Source organism: Typopeltis vanoorti, chromosome 12, assembly GCF_054136105.1.
Source record: "Typopeltis vanoorti isolate ZY-2024b chromosome 12, IOZ_Tvanoo_1.0, whole genome shotgun sequence".
NCBI classification, from domain to species: Eukaryota; Metazoa; Arthropoda; class Arachnida; order Uropygi; family Thelyphonidae; genus Typopeltis; species Typopeltis vanoorti.
The window spans coordinates 79068943-79088100 of NC_143560.1; the positions used below are offsets into that span (position 1 = coordinate 79068943).

The following is a 19158-nucleotide window of genomic DNA, read 5'->3' on the forward strand; positions in this document are numbered from 1 at the left end:
ATCCTCACAATCTCGTGGTGCACCCTGTTGGGTATCTACTTTGATACTGAACGAACGAGGATGGGCTGGCAATTTGGGATTTAGCCAACCAAATTGTATTCTTATTGGTTAAACCAAAATAAAAAATGATGGTACAACATGACAAAATTTCATGCCAGCTGGGGCATCGCCCGGTTAAACAAGGCCCCCGTTGTTTTCGCCAGGGAACCAGGGCGAACAGCGAAAAGTCAGCTACTGGAACAAATCTGAAAACAAACCCCAACTCAACATCACCAGAGTTAAAGATCGGTACTATCAACATAAGAAGCCTGAATGGCAAAGAAAGGGAGCTAGCCGAGGAATTAGATAAGTACCAGATCGACATAATAGGGGTGACTGAAACAAAAAAGACCAAAACTGGTGAAATCTTTCTGAGCAATAAATACAAAATGTTATATTCAGGCAATGACAATCAAAGAAAAGAAGGAGTAGCCATAGTATTCAACACAAAATACGAGGCTAATCTTCTTGAATGGCAGTCAGTCTCAAGTAGAGTCATGTGGACAAATATGAGAATGGGGAACTGGACAATGAGACTTATTTGTGCCTATGGTCCCACAGAAGGTTCTACTAAGGTAGAAGTGGAGGAATTTTTTGACGCTTTAGAAAAAGCAACTGACACAATGAAAAAGGAAAAGTTGGTCCTTGTTGGGGATCTAAATAGCAGAGTAAGAAATGATTGTGAGACATACAAAAATATTTTGGGCAAATTTGGAGAAAAGGGCAAAGCTAATAATAATGGCAAATATCTGTTGGATTTCTGCTCAGGACATGGGCTGGTTATTACTAACAGCATGTTCCAACATAAAAATGTGCCCAAATTCACATGGAAAGAAGAGGCTAGGAATAAGAAGTCTCATTGACTCATCTCATTGTTGATAGTCATGTTTTCTCCCTGGTGCAGGACACCAGAGTGTACAGAGGATTTGAAACTGGAAGTGATCACTATTTAGTCTTGAGCAGGATAAAATTTAATTTCATATTCAAAAGAATAACATGTAAGAAAGTTTTAAAGCGAATAAAAGTTGAGCAGCTCTCAGATGTGAACTGTAGACTAAAATACAGAAAGATTATTGAAAAGAAAATGAAAGAGTGTGAGAACAGGAATCAAACCTTGGAGATTCAGTGGCAAATTCTGAAGAAAACATTGATTGATTCTGCCAGAGAGGCATGTGGTGAGGTTGTGTGCAAGGATAAAAAAAATCAGAACTCCCTGGTGGACACAGGAAGTTAAAGAGGCAGTGAAGGAAAAGAAGAAAGCATATCAAAAGTTACTGGCAAATAAGTCAGCTTTTACTCTTACAGAATACAGAGACAAATGTAAGAAAGCTAAACAGTGTGTAAAACTAGCTAAACAAAAGTCATGGGAAGACTTTGGCAAGAATATAGAAAATAAATATCAAGAAGGTAGGAAAATATTCCCACCTTCTTGATATCCTGGAGGTTGTTGAAGAAGCTTAGGAATGGAGTAAAGAGTGCTGTAAAAGGAGTTAGAGATGACAAAGGTGACATGAAAATGGGAGAAAAAGATATCCTTGAAGTATGGAGTAAATACTTTGAAAAACTGCTAAATGAAACAAGCAGTGATGACAGCACAGTGATAAAAAACACTGACCAGGCATGCAGTCAGGAATACATATCATACTTGAAGTAGAAAAAGCCATTAAAGGCTTGAAATGTGGAAAGGCAGCAGGAGTAGATGATATTCAACCAGAAATGCTGAAGTATGGTGGTATGAAAGTCTTACAGTTACTGCACTGTATAGTTCAGAAAGCCTGGACGGAGGGACGAATTCCCGATGATTGGAGTAGAGGTCTCATAGTACCCATATATAAAAAGGCAAAAAATCTGAATGTGAGAATTACAGAGGTATTTCCCTACTGAGTGTTCCTGGCAAGATCTATGCAAGTATACTTGAGAAATGGTTGAGAAGAATTGTTTTAAGGAAAGCTTGGTGAAGAATAAGCTGGATTCAGGCCAAATAGAGGCTGTCAGGATCAGATCTTCACTTTACGACAAATAGTCGAGAAAGCATGGGAATATAACAAAGATCTGTATTTAAGTTTTGTTGATTTGGAAAAGGCATATGACAAGGTGCCAAGAGAGAAGCTATTCAATACGCTGCAGTTATATGGTGTCAATGGGGCATTATATCAAGCAATACTTAGTCTTTATTTGAGTTGCAAGTCAGCAGTTAGAACTGAAGGAAGTACAGGAATATGGTTTAGTGTTAAATCTGGTGTGAGACAAGGATGTACATTATCCCCTCTGTTATTCATTATCTATATGGATCACATTATGAAGGAAAGTGGTATTAAACCTGATATCAAAATTGGAGATGTTAATGTCAGCTCTTTGCTTAATGCGGATGATATTATACTTCTAAATAAATCCGCTACAAGTCTGCAAGATTCTCTGACTAAATTGAATAGCTGTTGTAATAGATATGGTATGAAAGTCAGCAATAAAAAGACAATGAAAATAGGCAGAATCATTGAAAATGTCAACTGTGTTGTGAATGGAGAACCTGTGGAACAAGTAAAACATTTCAGCTACTTAGGCACGATTTTTACTGAAGATAGTAAATTAAATATAGAAATAGACAACAGAATCAGCAAAGCTGGTATGGTGGGAAGTCAATTGAATAAATTAATATGGAATAAGAGAGAAATTAGTCGGAACACTAAATTAGCTGTATACAAGACAGTGTTCAAACCAGTTTTAACTTATGGATCTGAGAGCTGGGTCAGAAGTAAAACAATTGACCAACGACTAGAGACCACAGATATGAGAGTCCTGAGAAAGATTAGAGGCGTGAACAGATGGCATCAATGGCAATATCATATTAAAAATGAGGATATTAGGAAAGAACTTGACATTGTCAGCATCCAGGAATGCGTTAGCAGAGCTAATCTCAGGTGGTATGGTCACTTAAATAGAATGGGAGAAGAAAGATTTGCAAAACAAGTGTTCTCTGCCAGGTTGGCAGCAAAACGACCCAGAGGAAGACCAAGATATAGGTGGGTTGATACGGTACAAAGTACCTTAGAGGATAGAAATATAAGATCTGATAATGTTGCAGTCTTGACAAGTAACAGACTGATTTGGAGGAAAATTGTAGATAGGAAGTTAGTAATGATGTAATTTTTTCATGTAGTACTGTCATATCCTGTACACCCCTTGAGGGTACATGGCAGGAATTTGATGATGATGAAGAAATTGGCAATACATTTTTCATACATACATTCAAAATGCGCATAAATTTTATAATATAATTACTGGAAACGCAATGACTGCGTTAAAATTTAGAGATCAATTTATCTCAGTTTTTGTTGGAATGGATGAGCTTACAGCATCACAGATTATCAGCAGGATTTGGGATCTTCATTATTTGGAAATTTTACCACTTACAGAAAATATTCGCAGACAAAGCCATGCCGAGTATGTACACAAAACAAACAACGATGTGAAACACGTTATTACTGTCCTGTTTGCCAGGAAAAACCACCATTGTGCATAGAAAATTGTTTTAAATTGTATCATTTGTAATTTGAATAAATTGGCTTTTATTTTATTGATTTCATTTTATTATTTTTATTGATTTTTATCAGTTTTAAATTTACAAATTACATGTTATACTACGGATTAGCTCGCGCTTGGCATAGGAGGATGGTAATCGACATACAAGTATATACGTAGCTGGCTTCTGAGGCACATACATAATATACTATATTTTAGTTGAAATTATTTCCCTTCTATCAAGCCCCCAGACGTGTTCTCCGATGTATTCAGAATCCAAGGGTCCAAATTAAGGTAATTATACTAAGGGTTAACTCATGTTTGGCATATGAGGTCGGTAAATCGACATACGAGTATACTCGTAGTTGGCTTGTGAAGCTCATATACGAACTACGAGTATACTCGTAGTTGGTAGCGAACGTGATAAATGCTTCTATCATATCCATGTCCCCCTTTTTTTGCCATAAATCAACATCTGTAACCTATCAATCAATCTAATGTCATAGAAAGCATTCAACAGACCACTAATCATCTTGGTCACTTACCTCTGGATCTTCTGCACTGCTTCATCATCCTCAAGAAACCCAGATTACCAAACCTGAGCCCAGTAATCCAGATGAGGCTATATCAAGGCCTTACAAAGAGAAATTATGACTTCTTTATCTTTGTTTGTTATTGTGCTCTTCAATAATCAAGTAATTCTATGAGCTACCTTGGTCATCCTAGTGATATGCTCCTTGAACATTAATTCTCTATCTACCAATACCACAAATCCTCATTCTCAAATTCCTGACATGTACCCTCAAGGTACTATCCTGTACCAACATGTACAGGATAGTAGATAGTACTGTTGCGACGTTTCTTATATTATTTATACATCTCTACTTATTTGTTATAATACGTTTGTACTCTAATCATTTAGATTAACTTCTATTGTTTTATATCTTTCTTTTATCCTACTGGCTGCGCCATTTATGTTGTGACTTTTTCTTATCCTTTGTCTTTACTATCCTCTCGACTCCGTCATTTATGTTATTGCCCTTTTCTTATCTTGTTTGCTATTTCTTTACTTAATTAGTTGTTTACCTTTTATCTACCCTTTCTTAACTAATCTAATATTCTATCTTTCTTAAATTCAAAGCTCGTCTAACACTGTACCATACTTATACATAATTATCCCTTATAATTTAAACTCTATAACCAAATATTCTCTCCTTCAGTGCTTTGCAGTCCTATTGGCCTCTCTATGTCCTAAACAAACAATCTGAAGAAGTTCACCCTATAAGTATTAACACATTTATATTTATGCTGCGCCAGCTAATACCTAGGTAGAAAGGATTCTTGTTCAGGGTGACCCCTTTAGATAGTTAATGATTATTTGATCAAGCATAAATTTATCCCCCCCCCACTTGTCCTTTTCTTTCTTACAGTCGCAGCTTATTTATTGCATTAGTATTCATGGGTTTATCCCGCTTGGTTCGTTGTTAATTTTATGAGCGGTAGCTTTGAATTCATATAATATAGGCAGATCAGGCAAGTACATGAATGAAACAATTTAATGAGCTTTAAGGTGATACATTATAATACATTTCAAGACAGGATAATATGGTTGCACTCAACTCAGATCAAAAGCTCTAACTAACTTGTACTTATCACACATACTTAATCTTAATAACCTTAAATACAATCATAAAGTAAAATTTATAGATTATCATTAAGCCGTTCGGATACACGTGGCTATCAGTGAACACATCAGAACAATTACACTTTTAGTTTAACATGATCTTGTATCTATTCAGCCTCTTGGGCAAACAATTCTTAACACTGTCTCGGACACGTATCTAGTTGTAGGCTACTCTTACAGTTCTTTAAGTTCAGTCCAATTTAAACGTTCACACAGGAAATTCACTCTCTTCTTACAACTGGAATTAGTATTTCAAAAGTCTACATTACCATTTCTGTCCTTGAATTCTTAAAACTTGTTCCCGCCTAATCATCAAGGCCTTCAAATGTAATCGCTTTGGAGGATATCTTCCGTAGATCTGTGCGAGTAGAATCTCCGAGGGAAACATGGGAGGTGGCACGGTAACGTCGCCTTCAATGGACGGCTCAATTTAGTCCCTCCGTCGTACGACAACATCACAGCTATCCTAGAACACGGACATAGCTTGGCCCAATATGAACGCTACGACGGACGAAAACTAAGTGCCTTCCGCGACTGGCCAGGGACTTCCCTCCTACGACGAGCAGGACCACTCCGAGAGATCAGGAATCCAGGAAGAAAAAAGATCTCGAATCTTCATGCAAGGCCTTTTTGTTTAAATTTCTCCTCTCGGTAAATCTCAATATTTGCGATACGTGCCAACTCGGTCACGTGTGTCCACGTCAATCTCATTAGCTCCCTCTATTATTTTCTCACAGGTGTGTCTGCCTCCTATTCCTGGAAGACGCTTAGGTTTCCCTTTCCAATACTTTCATAATGCAGGACGGTAAAAGTGACCCTTGAACCCTGACTCACAGGCTTTACTATTTCAGTGCAAGAGGCTGGTTTTTCAAATGGATTTTGCCAGCTTACATGGATTTCTATTATCAGGCCCACACTTAATACAGTTTATATTTAAACACTTTATACAATTTTATACAATTCCTTAAACTTTATCTTGACTTGTATTCACAAACAACTTATTTTTTCTATTGCCAACGTTCCATGTTCTCTGCCTGAGTAGAATTAATGTTGTGACCTGAATATTTTAATATAAACCTTTTTAATGCTTATTCAGGACACAACCTAGCCCCCCCCCCCCCTTTTTCTAAAAAAATTTGTATCTAAAAATTTTTTTTTTCCTTTTACACCTCCGTACTTCTTATTTCCTATTACTCCCCTCCTGATGATGTGTCTTCCCCTCCTTTTGTTTTGTTTTATATCTGACGGAGATGCTCTGCACAGCATTTTTGACTTTCTCCTTCTTAGATTTTGAACATTTATGAATCATTTGTTCCTCACTCTTTTTTTTTTTCTTTTTTTTCCATTTTCTTTTGTACTTTGTTTTCTCTTTTTGAGGAAACTTGATTGGGAGTGTTTTACATCTTCACAGTTTACTATCTCAGACCTCATTCTTCCTTTCCTTATACATTCTGGGGCAACCCTTCTGTTAGTGAATATTTTCCTGCCCACTAGATTAGAGGTATCAGGCCTTCCAAAATATTGTCTTGCGAACTGGAGGCATCGGATCCTGTCCAGTTCTTTGTTGTGAAAGAAGCTAGGTTCTCTTGATTTTCCCTTTCTTTCCTTCTTCCTTATTTTTAGACTGGCTTCCGGGTTTTTGAATTGTATCATATCCATTTTTAGCATCCCTGAGTCCATAGATATCCTGGGATCTCCTTCTCCCTTAATGTCGGTTTTTGAACGACCATCTCGACTCAACGTGCTTCCTAGATAAGTGAACTTGTTTACATCCTCAATTTGTTTATTGCCAATTTGTATCTTTAAGAATTCAATGTCTGATTTTGAGGTTATCATTGTTTTTGTGTTTTGTAGGTTTATGTATAATCCATATTTTTTTAATGTTCCGAAAAAGCGGCTGGTTATCTCTTGTAATTCTTCTTCACTTTCTGCCAGAAGATCGATATCATCTGCAAAACGTAAGTTATTTATTCTTAGTCCATCAACTACTATTCAGTGTCATATTCATGAAGAGCTTCATCTATGACACATTCCAAAAAACAATTAAAAAGAAGAGGGGACAAGATACATCCCTTACCCCCCCCCTGTTCTGCCCGCAATGGTTCACTGCTGTAATTTTTAATTTCAATTCTCATATCAGATGAGGAATAAAGAGATTTAATAATCCTAATGATTTTGTTGTCAATACCATAATGTTCTAAAATTTTCCATAATGCCTCATGCCATTATGGAAATTCAAAAATCATCGAGTCAAAAGCTTTTTGAAGGCCTAAAAAGTTGTGACAGATTATTTTGTTATGTTCTATGTATTTTTTGTCTAGTATGTGTATTGTAAAAATATGGTCGATTGTACTTCTGGACTTCCGAAAACCCGCTTGTTAATTCTTTTCAATTCTTGACAATAGCATTTTTATCAGGATTTTGCTTGGATGACTAATAAGGCTTATTGTTCTGTAGCTGCTACATTTATTGCTGTTTCCCTTTTTAGGAATAGGTACAAGGATAGAAGTCCGCCAATCAGAAGGCGCCAAGTCTCTGTGTTCCATATGTCCTGGAATAAATTTAGCAAGGTGTCTACGATGACGTCACTTCCTTCGCATATCAGTTCCATTGTAACACCATCAATTCCTGGTGATTTTCCTATTTTTGAGGAGCTAACTGCTGCAATGATTTCTTCTTTTAATATCGGGTAATCTCCTTCCTCCGAATCTCTTGGCAAAATTCTGTCCAAAATATCGTCAGTCAGTTTAGGGTTCTTTTGAAAAAGCTTGGTTGCGTAACATTTCCATCTATCAACTATTTTCTGGTTGTCAGTGATAGGAGTTCCATCTTCATCCATATCACCATCTTCATACCTATTCCCAATGCTCCAATCTGTATAACAGAGTTCTGTGGTATCTACAATATCCACCCTTATATCCATATTACCATCTTCATAATCTATTCCCAATATTCCAAATCTCAATTCGACACTCGTATATCCTTTCTGAGTGAATCTAAATCTAAATGTTATTCAAATTCACATAAATGGAGTTCTATATGATATCCTGTCAAACACTTTTGCAAAATCCAGCAGTATCACTTGTAGCCATTTCCTTTATCCAGCTGAACTCTCACTCTAAGGCAGCGTTTTCCACAACTTTTCCAACGACAGAAAACTTCACAAATCCTGAAATTTTAACGGAACACCTCGGTTAGAGTAGAGTATCATCAGTCTCATATTCAGTGTAAAGCTAAGTGCACACTATCACCGAAGCAGGCTGTATCACATCGCAAAAATGCGACACTGCACACTACAGGCATGCCGGGCCGCATCGCATCAACCTTGCTTGTGACCGCACATTTCATAGAACAGATACCTCTGTACTTCACTCGTGCTCGGAGGTGTCAACAACTGTGGACGGCTGAGTCAAGGCCAGTGCACGCTGGCCTTAATAGCACAATCCACATGTAAAATGAGGAGCGCCTGATTTTTAAACATGTCGCAGCATTTTAAACTATTCCTGGCTCATATTAATTTTGATAATTTTTCATGGAACACTTATTCACTTTCCGCAGAACACCAGTGTTCCAAGGAACACAGTTTGGGAAACCCTGCTCTAAGGCATGACCAACCTTTCACAAAACATGCTGTCCTTCTCCATAGGATATCACATTCTTATCCACCCATTCCTGATTTTGTCTTTGACTAACTTCTCCATTATCTTTACCACTGATCTTGATATACTGATTAGTCTATAATTCACAATTTTTTAGAGACTGCTTTATGTATCCATGCAGTTTTGTTCCATTCCCCTTTGGACTTTTCTTTTTTTTTTGGACTTTACCAGAGATGAGGCAATTCCAATATGACATTTTTCATCTTTCTTGGAAGAATGTAATTAAGACTAGTTATGAATTATGGTTAATTAGAACAAAATAAGATTAAAACAATGAAAAAAATTTAAAAGCGGTATTTATCACCAGTAATTTATTTAATTATGAACATGACGAATATGTCTAAGGAAAGTTTGACACTTATATCCTTTCTGAGTGAATCTAAATGTTATCCAAATTCATATAAAATGGAGAATTACAGGACAGTTAGTCATATAAGCTTTTGATAAAGTAATTGGGAAAAAATGAATTACAATTTGATCAGTGCCTTCAAAGTGAAGCTTGAGGGATGACATGATGTTTTTTGTCTGGCTAGCTCTAGGATAAAAGAAAGATTTTCACCTGAAGATGAGTTAGCATGGTAAAGTAGCAGGTTTTCCAGGAGAATAAATCCTACCTCTCCATAATTTAATTTTTAATGAAAATTATTGATTATGTCATTACAGAAATATATTTTTAAACTATATTTTTTACAGAAAACATTGAGAAAAGTTGAAACATAACAAACTGAAGATGTTAAGATGCTTTGGCAGATAACTGCTTTAGATGAAATTATTGTTTGTAATATAATCATCATAAGTATGAAGCCATCACTCACTTTTAAACAAAAGAAAATAGTGTTCATTGGCCATGACTAAAATTACTTTTGTCCATAGGTAACTTACTGGGTGCATTACTTAGCTTGCATATTATTACAGACATACAGAACAATCATCTGAGTGAAAGGCAAAAAAACGAATAATACACATTTAGTATGCACTATTTTTGGGTCACACAAACACACACACAAAAAAATTTCTTTGTTAATTATTATTATTATTAAGATATTAGTAATAATATACATTTATTTTATATATTTAGGAAATAAAATTGTACAGCTGTATATAACCAGCGATTAGTCTATTCTGATAATTTCTGTAAGTGCTGATTGTGTGTGTATATTCAGGACATCCATAGTTGATCTACTGAGATGTGGACATTGTTGTAGGCTAAAGTTACTAGTGTAGCATTAATGAGCAATCGACCAGAAGACACATTCAAAATTATTACAAAATTAATCCAAAAATACAAAACTGTCCAAATTAAAAAAAGCATAAGACTAAGAATTTAAATAAGAATACTAACCTGGTTATCTGCTCCTGTATTGCTTCAGTGTTTGCTTCAGCAAATAAATATAACAGCGTACAGCTGAAATAATGGGTATGGCTATTTGGATACCTTAGTTGGTTGGCAATAGCATTAAGAAACAGATATCGGCCTAGAATAAGAAACATTATGGATTATCAATCTTTCTATATATTTCAAAAGGAAATGTTTACTATGTTACATAAATTTTTTAATGCTGATTTGGTACATACACAATGCATTTGTCTCTTTGTTTATGCAGCCTTATGGTAACTTCCACTATGCAAAATTGTAAGATTTGTCAGTTTAAATATTGCTGATCAGAGAAATTTTTGTACCTGTCATTCAGATGGTCCTTCTAGAATTACTGTATTTACTCAAATATAACTCGCACGTTTTTTCCCAAAATTAGTTAAAAAATCGGGATGCAAGATATATGCAGGGATTTTCGGAAAAATACTGAAAATAGGTACGACTTACCAAGAATCTACTATTCGCTATCACTACCTCCGGCATCAAGAGCAGTTTCAATCTCTGAGTTTTAAAACCAGAACTGTAACTTGAACGTTTCTCTATATTTAAAGCAAAAATTACAGCAGTAATTTACAAGACTTGAGATACACAATGAACAATCCTTCACGAATGACTAATGAGAAGTGAAAGCAGAGCACAAAATGGACAGCAATGGTAGGCCAGTAGAGATAGAGCAGCTATGAAGATGTGCATATGATTGGTGCGATATTAAGGATGGGTGCCTCAACAACAAGGTAAGCCAACAATTGAGTTGAAATGCTGATTCTCTTCAATAGAATTCCAAAATATCTGAAACTGCCATAACAACATTCACTATATATTTCTTAGTTTTAACACGTTCACGTTGGGGTGTTGTTTCACTTGTTTATCGTTCCAACGGGATTTCTCATTACCGTTTGTGTACTGCTTCCACGTCGCACAGGCAGGCTCAACCGACACAAAGTTTCAACCCTTTGGATGAATTTTATTGCTGCTTGTTTGTGTGCTGCTTCCATGTCAGGCTAGCAGGCAGACACAGACACACACACAATTATATGGAATGTTAGTCCAATTCAGCAGTAGAATTTTATTTGAAGTTAGCCTTTGTGATATGTCTTAATGACATCAAAAATTTCAAATGCAACCAAACAAATACTTATTCATGTAATTGAAAATTTGGACAATAGTTTTTAGTTATATACTGTGTTTGACAGCACAACATATGGTTTTGTTTGAGTCTTTACAGGATAGTTTCTGTGGGGAGGGGACATGTGATTCGTTAGTTAGTGCTGTTTTTATTCCAGGTCCCCTCCCCACAGAAACTATCCTGTAAAGACTTATTCAGTGAAACAATATAACTACTTGTTTTTATTGCATCTGCAGTATAGTGGCTGTTGAGGAGGGCATGTTGTTTACTGTGACGAGCGAGTTACTATTGCCCCAACGGGATGTGTTTAAACTTTTTTCTGTGTGCGAGATATATGCAAAACTTTAAAATTTTTTTTTTTTGTAAAGTAAAATCAGGGGTGTGAGTTATATTTGAGTAAATATGATAGTAAATTTCTGAAGCAGTAAGGATTGATTTTTTTTTTAAACCCTCCTGGAAAAAAAAAAGATTTTAATTCTTACAATTCTGAAAAATCAACAAGAATACACAGTGATATGAAGAGATTGAGGATTGAGTCGAGAGTGATATTTTTAGAGTTACATTGGCCATAATGGAAATACCCAATTGTTTAAGCTATAACTCATTTGCTGTCTCCCCTCCTTGCATCTTTGTTGGATAACAGTGGCTATAAATGCATTGCATTCAATTTATTATGATGAAGAATGGAAACATGCAGCCAACTCTCTATGTAGAATGAAAGGGTATCAGAATAGAAAATTTCAGGTTATGAATGGAAAAATGCTGATGCTACTACTCATAAGCACTTAACTGGTTTGCCATAGATGGATTCTAAGTTATGAGAATGAGACATTTCTGAAGTTGTTTTATTTTAGAATTCCTAATTTTTTTCTTTTAAAATTTAATTGTTCAAAGAATACTAAGAAAAAGAAGTTCCAGATTTTATTTGATATGATCTCTCTTTCTTTGTTCAATCTGCATATGATGGGTACAAAAAAAGTCAGCCTTTGAAATTACTAGTTTCTAAATAAGGGGACCATTTTAGTCTTCTAACATACATTAAACTAACAGATATTCTTGAGTTGAGATTTCCATGACCTGAAATGTCCATACTGCGCAGTATTTTCTATCCTGATATCTAGATTTCTAGTGTGATTTTATTTGTAAACCACAAAGGGCATGTGGCAGTTTGATGAATATTGTACACATTTTCCTACTGTGGACAAAAATGTAGAGCATATTTGAAATCTATTATAATGAAGATGTAAAAATACTTCACACTTGGATAAAGGAAACAAGAATTTCTTGGCAAATTTAATTTAAATTATAACAAAGTGAAAAACCTTTTTTATGTCAGCTGGTAGAAATAAAGGAGATAAGAGAAGATAATTTGATGTAAAATCAGGCATAAGACAAGGATGCACTCTATTCTTATTCACCTATATGAATCGCATATAGGTGAATAAGAATAGAGATGAAGGAAAGTGGCATTGTAACGAATGCTGTCTGCTGCATTATTGTAATATCTTCTTTTATTCTTTATTACTAATTAGCAGTACATGCTTTTCCTCTCGTAACCTTTCTCACTTACTCTACTGCATATCATGTTTATCCACCTTCCGTATTTACTAGTCGTATGCCTATGAACACTGGAAAATTTATTTGTTAGACTACGCCATCCAATACATCAATATTCAACATAAGACTCAATAAAATGTCCGGTAGAGCTCTCTCTCTCTTACTAGCGTAATTTCTTTCACAAAGTTTACACAAACAGTCGTGGTTCTTAAGTAATTAAACTGCGCTTTTAATGCCTTAGTCGTTTCCTGCTCACAAGTCTGATTATTTTTAGAAAAAGTGCATTGTAAAATAAAGGATCAGGCAGCACTCTTTTAACAAATAATTAAAACACATTTATTTACATTAATATGAAATATACATGAATCAAACAATAGGAAGATTGCTTTCTCTACCCATCTATAAAATCTTTAGCATAAAATTAGAACCCTTTTATTTCAACACTAAATAATCTCTTTAACTCAAAAACTTATTTACTCTCTGCTTACAAATTCAACTTAGTAAACTTCTAGTTTGCTCGCAAAGAGGTTATTTTTACTAATTTGATATCAACTTCTAACATGCCAATTGACTCTCTTATGGACATTTCTTATTATTAAGCTAATTCTTAATGGTCCATCTATAACATATCTCCTATATTATATGAGAAAATGTACAAAAGGAAGGAATTACAGAGGCTCTGTATCGCACATTCAGTCAAGAGTCTTGCACTAAAATCTTTATGGCATTTCTTTTCATCTCAGTCTTGTTTCAGCGGTATCACGTAGGGATATAGGCGGGCTTTTTGGACTGCAATCTGCGGTACTCGAATAGCACATGCAAGAGGTCTCAGCACACGGGCAAATTCTCCTCTGGATCCTACTTCGGGAACTTCTAACTGCTGCCACTTCTGCTACTAACTGCTGATGACCGTGCCTCTAACTGCCTACTGCCGATGACTGTAACTGCCACTGACTAGCTCTGGCTCTCTTCAGTAACAGCGCTTTGCTTTGCTCTGTCAGCAACTGGATCTTGGCTCTCCTCTGTCGGCAACTGGACCTGGACACTCCTCTCTCGGCAACTGGACCTGGACTCTTCTGTTTAGTAACTGAGGCCTTGCCTCTCCTCTTTTCTCTGCCGCCACTGCTCTGGTTCCGACTGCCTCTCCTCTCGATGATCGACTCAGTCCCCTTTTATTTTGCGATCTCGGTACCTTGCACCAAGGGTTGTAAACCCCGAAGAAAATCGGCATTTCTCTTTCATCTTCTTTTAAGTTCGACCCGCTCTTTGTTCTCCTCCTTGCTGCACTTGCAGAAACTTCTCTAAAACTAGCTTTGAACATGTTCACGTGCAGAGCTCGCAAACAACTTTCTCATACACAACCGTAAACAACTTTCTTGTGCTCTTACACATAGCTATATACAAAGTTCCGATGGCAAAGCAATGCCTTTGTTTCTGACGTTAAAACAGTAAATACAGTCACTTCCCATAGGGTTAACTACATGAATATTTAGTAAAATATACATAGAAACAAACAAGGTTATTTACAGTTCTCATGAGACTTGACCTATGTAAAAATCGATGTAAAGCGCTTTGGTAATTTTAAGCTACATCGAATTTTACAGCATTAATCCATATGAAAATTGGAGATGTTAATCTCAGTAATCTGTAAATTTGGTATGGAAATCAGCAATAAAAAGACAAGGCCTATGAAAACAGGCAGGAAAATTGAAAATATTTCAGCAATTCAGACACAATTTTTTGTGAAGACGACATATAAAATATGGAAATAGACAACAGAATAAGCAAAACTGATAAGGCAGGGAGTCAACTAAATAAATTTATATGTAATAAGAGAGAAATCAGTCAAAACATTTAAGAAAGTTATACTGGAAAAAATTATCTAAAGGTGGAAATCAGCATTCAGAATGGTTGGTGATATAACTGAGAGAGAGCACAACAAATGAATTTGATATAATAGGGCAGATAGATACATTTTTGATCAAAGAAAATCAAAAAGAGGAGATTCTAGATTTAACACTCATTAACATGGTATATTAAACTGAACATGTCACCCCACTGAGATCCCCCCCAAAAGCCATAATCAAATTCCTGTTATTTTATTATTATTATTACATGACACCTCCAGGGAGTTCAAAGACTCATCGAGGGAGGGCACTTATTCCACAACTCTCCATCTCCGCAACTACTTTCATCTACACCAACGCCATCTACCACTGACCACCACCACTAGCATTTTCACAGACAATCACAAACATCCATGCCCACGGCGGGATTCGAACCCACAGCCTTTTGGCTGGAGAGCGGATACGCTTACCACTCGGCCAACCAGGCGGGTTAAAGGGGGTGTACAGAATACAGTGTGGTACTACATGAAAAGATTACATTATTCCTATCAATAATCCTCCTCTGAATTATTCTTTATTGGTCAGGACACAGAATTATTGAATTTTATATTTCAGTCTTTTAAGACACTTCTAACTACATGAAGCCACCTGGATCTTTGTCATCCTGGCATCAAGCACCTGTTTTGCTAACCTTTCATCTCCCATTCTGCTTAAGTGACCATACTACCAGAGATTAGCTCTACTCACACATTCCTGAATGCTACCAACATCAACTTCATTTTTAATATGATCATTCTGGTTAATTGTTGACTAAAGTGAATCTTTGAGAGATGCACTTTAGTCACTTTCTCACAAATCTGCTGAACTGGCCACCATTTTTCCACTTTCCCCTTACACACCAGCAACTACTAGTTAACTTCTGTTTCACTATCCAACTTTAAACCCACTGAACCAACTTTTTGTTCTCTCCTTCTCTTTCAGTCTATCTACCCCTGTCTTTCTCATACCATTTCATTACTCAGGAGTACACCCTTCAGCTGTTCAAAGATGAACAGATTTCTTATTTTTTCTTAATTTTAAGTGAGGCAAAATCATAAATGTGCAATTATACATTGATGAATAATTGCACATTTATGATTCTGGTGTACACAGGTAAATGCCACTGTATATGTAAACTACTGGTAATAATTTTCTCTCAGCTTTATATGCCTGTCCCTCTAACTTAGCTAACATTTTTAATTTTTGCCCTGCTAGTGTCAAACAACCTTTCAGGATATCGAAATTTTCTATCTTGGCATTGTTAAGCAAATTAACACAGATTCACAATCAGTGAAACTACCTAACTTCTCCAATGATTTTGATAAGCATTTTTATAACTGAAATAATTTAAGTATCATTTAAGTAAGGATGCTATGGTTCCACTGTATAAGGGTTTAATTAGCCAAATGGAGATTATGGTGCAGATGTGGCCCACCTGGTTTTCAAAAGGATGAAGAGATATTGGAAAGGCTCAATATCTCTTCATGACTTTTTTCTTGTTCAAACACTTTGCCAACAATATTTAAAATTTTAGAAGCACAAAGTGGTTTCTGGTACATTGAGTATGAAGAAAAATTGAGGAAATGCAATTTTCAGAGACTAAGGGATATGATTGAAATGCTTAAATTTGGCAAGGGGTTATTATCAGATTAATATAGAAGAGATTTTACACAGAATGGGGGGAAACAGGTGAAGAACAAGAGGTCATCCCTGGAAGCTGTATAAGGAGAGTGCGAGCAAAGGGAAGAGGAACAGGTTTTTTTGCATGGAGAATGGAAGGTGATTGGAACACACACACACACACACACACACACACACACACACACACACACACACACACACACTGCATGAGAGTATGGTGAGCATAGTGATAGTGAATGTATTTAAGGCATGGAATAATGAAATTTGTGACAATGTGACCTCCTGGGATGAATTTTTTTTTTTTTTTAAACTCCATGGAGGTATAATAATAATAATAAATAATTATTATTTCAATTTCCAACTTTTACCCAAAACATCGTTATACAGAGTGAATTTGAAGAATGCACATAAATTCAGGAACTTAAGAGTACAGGGTAACATAACCTCCATATGAACATTGTCTCTGAAAACATTGTAGCTTTTTTTGAAATCAAACAATCATAGTCCAATAATTATTAAGTATCACATCCCAGTTAACATAATTTTTTTATTCAAAAAAGCCCTGTTAAAGTTATGCACATTCTCCTGATTTACTTCTATAAACTATGCTAGCTGTGAGAAAAAGAAAATATGTTTGAATAGCAAAATATATCATCATGAAACAAACACAAATTTTATATTGCTTTATTACTCACTCTAAATTTTGTTATTATTTACTTTTACTGTTCAAAAATTTGTGCAAATTTTTGAACAGTAAAAACTATCAGATGTCGGCCAGAGATATTCATTTGGTCACATATAGCAAAGATAGCAACTGATGTGAAAGTGACAAAAACAGTTCATATGCTTCAATATAAAGACTAGGAATATGTGATGTTCAAAATCCAACCACGAAAGTGTTCTGCCAGAATCAAGACTAATGCAGTCTTGATCTGATAAGTACTCAATATAAATGCAATAATGAACACCTGTCTGCACCTCAAAAGATGAAGCTAAGGTGCAAAGGATGTTTCATCATTCTCCCACTTATTTCTGTTACCATTTGCAATGTGTGTGTGTGTGCACATGTTGAAAATGCTGTGTGCTACTGGATAATATTATAGATATTCTTGAAACCTAGCTTATTAGAAGATTCTTTTACATCTCAACAAATTAAAACAAGAGAAAAGAATATTAATACTAATAAATTTAGTTGTATTCATTGTATTCATCTTTGGGGGTGGGGGGATTACTCCACTAAGAGTTCATCACAAAAAAAGTATTACAAACCTTCAGTATCTAGATCCACTGCCAGGTTCTGGAATATATCCATATGGGAAGAATGTGTGATTGTGCTCATGCTAGGAGTAGATCCCTTACTCTGAATGTAAGCAATTGCTTGAGTGCCAACATACAGAACAAGGGCATTGATCATGGCTATATTATACTTCACTCCAGGCTCACTGGAGACCTAAAAAAAAAATATAAAGATAAATATAGAGCTCTGTCTCTTTCTACTCTACATAATGAACAGATTGAAAATGCTAAATATATAATTTAGTATAAACACATTTTTACATAAAGAGTACATCCTAATTAACAGACAAATAACAAAAGTAATGGCTGATTGGTTTGAACCTCTTTCGTAATAACATCTTTACAAACCCACAAAGTTTGTAAATTTTTTTTTTCTCTCTCTCTCTCTTTTACCATTGAGAGAGAGATATTGGGGATACCTGAAGACCCTAAAAAGGCGCCATTAGAAATCCATCTGGACCAGTGCTTTCTAAATGTCTTGTTCTCAAATCTTGCTTCAAAATTAAAACTGATTATCAAGTTTCATCGACAATATATTTGCAACAAAGACATGACAATTTTACATAAATATAAGAATGTGGTATATTCATATTGTAAAATCTTGTATAGAAAAAATATATAAACAATTTTTTCTATGTCGATTTTACATGGGCAATTAAATTACATAAAATACTTGTAATTAAAATAATGTATAACTCACTGTGCTGTAATAAATCCGGTAACTAATTGTTAGAATATTTAAATATTCTAACAATTAGTTACTGGATTTATTATGTCGACTAGAATTGTAACTAAAATTAAGCTCAGACAGGATTAGGCAAATAGACCTAAGGCTAGCTAGCGACAATCGCTAAAATCACCGGTTTATGGGTTTTCCCACCAAAACTCAATGATAGCGTGGGTGATGGAGAAATCCTCCAGTAAATCTGGGGGACTTTTCTGGAAGAAGGGCCAAGGTTGGGAGAATGATATAAAAGGCAGAGAATGAGTGGCTAAAGGCTCTTGATTTGAAGTTTTGTTCCTGTGCCAAGCCTTTTCCGAGGACGGGGAGAGTCGCGTTCCCGCAAGCAGAAGTTCCGACGAAGATGGGAAGTTCGATAGCAGCAGAGAAGGTCTTTTCAAGATGTCCTACCATATGATTCTTCGATGATCTATGTGTGTGCTGAATTATCGCTGCCGTAACCTATTGCCCGATTGAAAGTTTTACTGGGAAGAAGTGGAACGTGCCCGTAACCCTTTAGGATCTAGGACTGTGTGAACTGGCAACATTGTAAGTAGAATGTTTTATGTAATATCCTAGATTGTGAAGTTCAAACGAATGATGTTGGTTCTGTTATCTGTTAGCATAAAAAGTGCTAGAGAAGTCAGAAAGCCAT

The 19158-nt window shown here is 35.7% G+C and overlaps 1 protein-coding gene across 3 annotated transcripts in view; it reads right to left on the bottom strand.

Annotated features, from left to right (window-relative positions):
- The window catches only part of Not1 (CCR4-NOT transcription complex subunit 1), a 568860-nt gene that overhangs the window by 14581 nt on the left and 535121 nt on the right, over nt 1-19158 (bottom strand). For all 3 annotated transcript variants that reach the window (XM_090401629.1, XM_090401630.1, XM_090401628.1), the window contains exons 46-47: nt 17756-17936; nt 10244-10376 (exon numbers count right to left, since the gene is read on the bottom strand). In XM_090401629.1, the coding sequence (XP_090257755.1) occupies nt 10244-10376; nt 17756-17936 (314 nt within the window). The remainder of the gene's footprint in view (nt 1-10243; nt 10377-17755; nt 17937-19158) is intronic.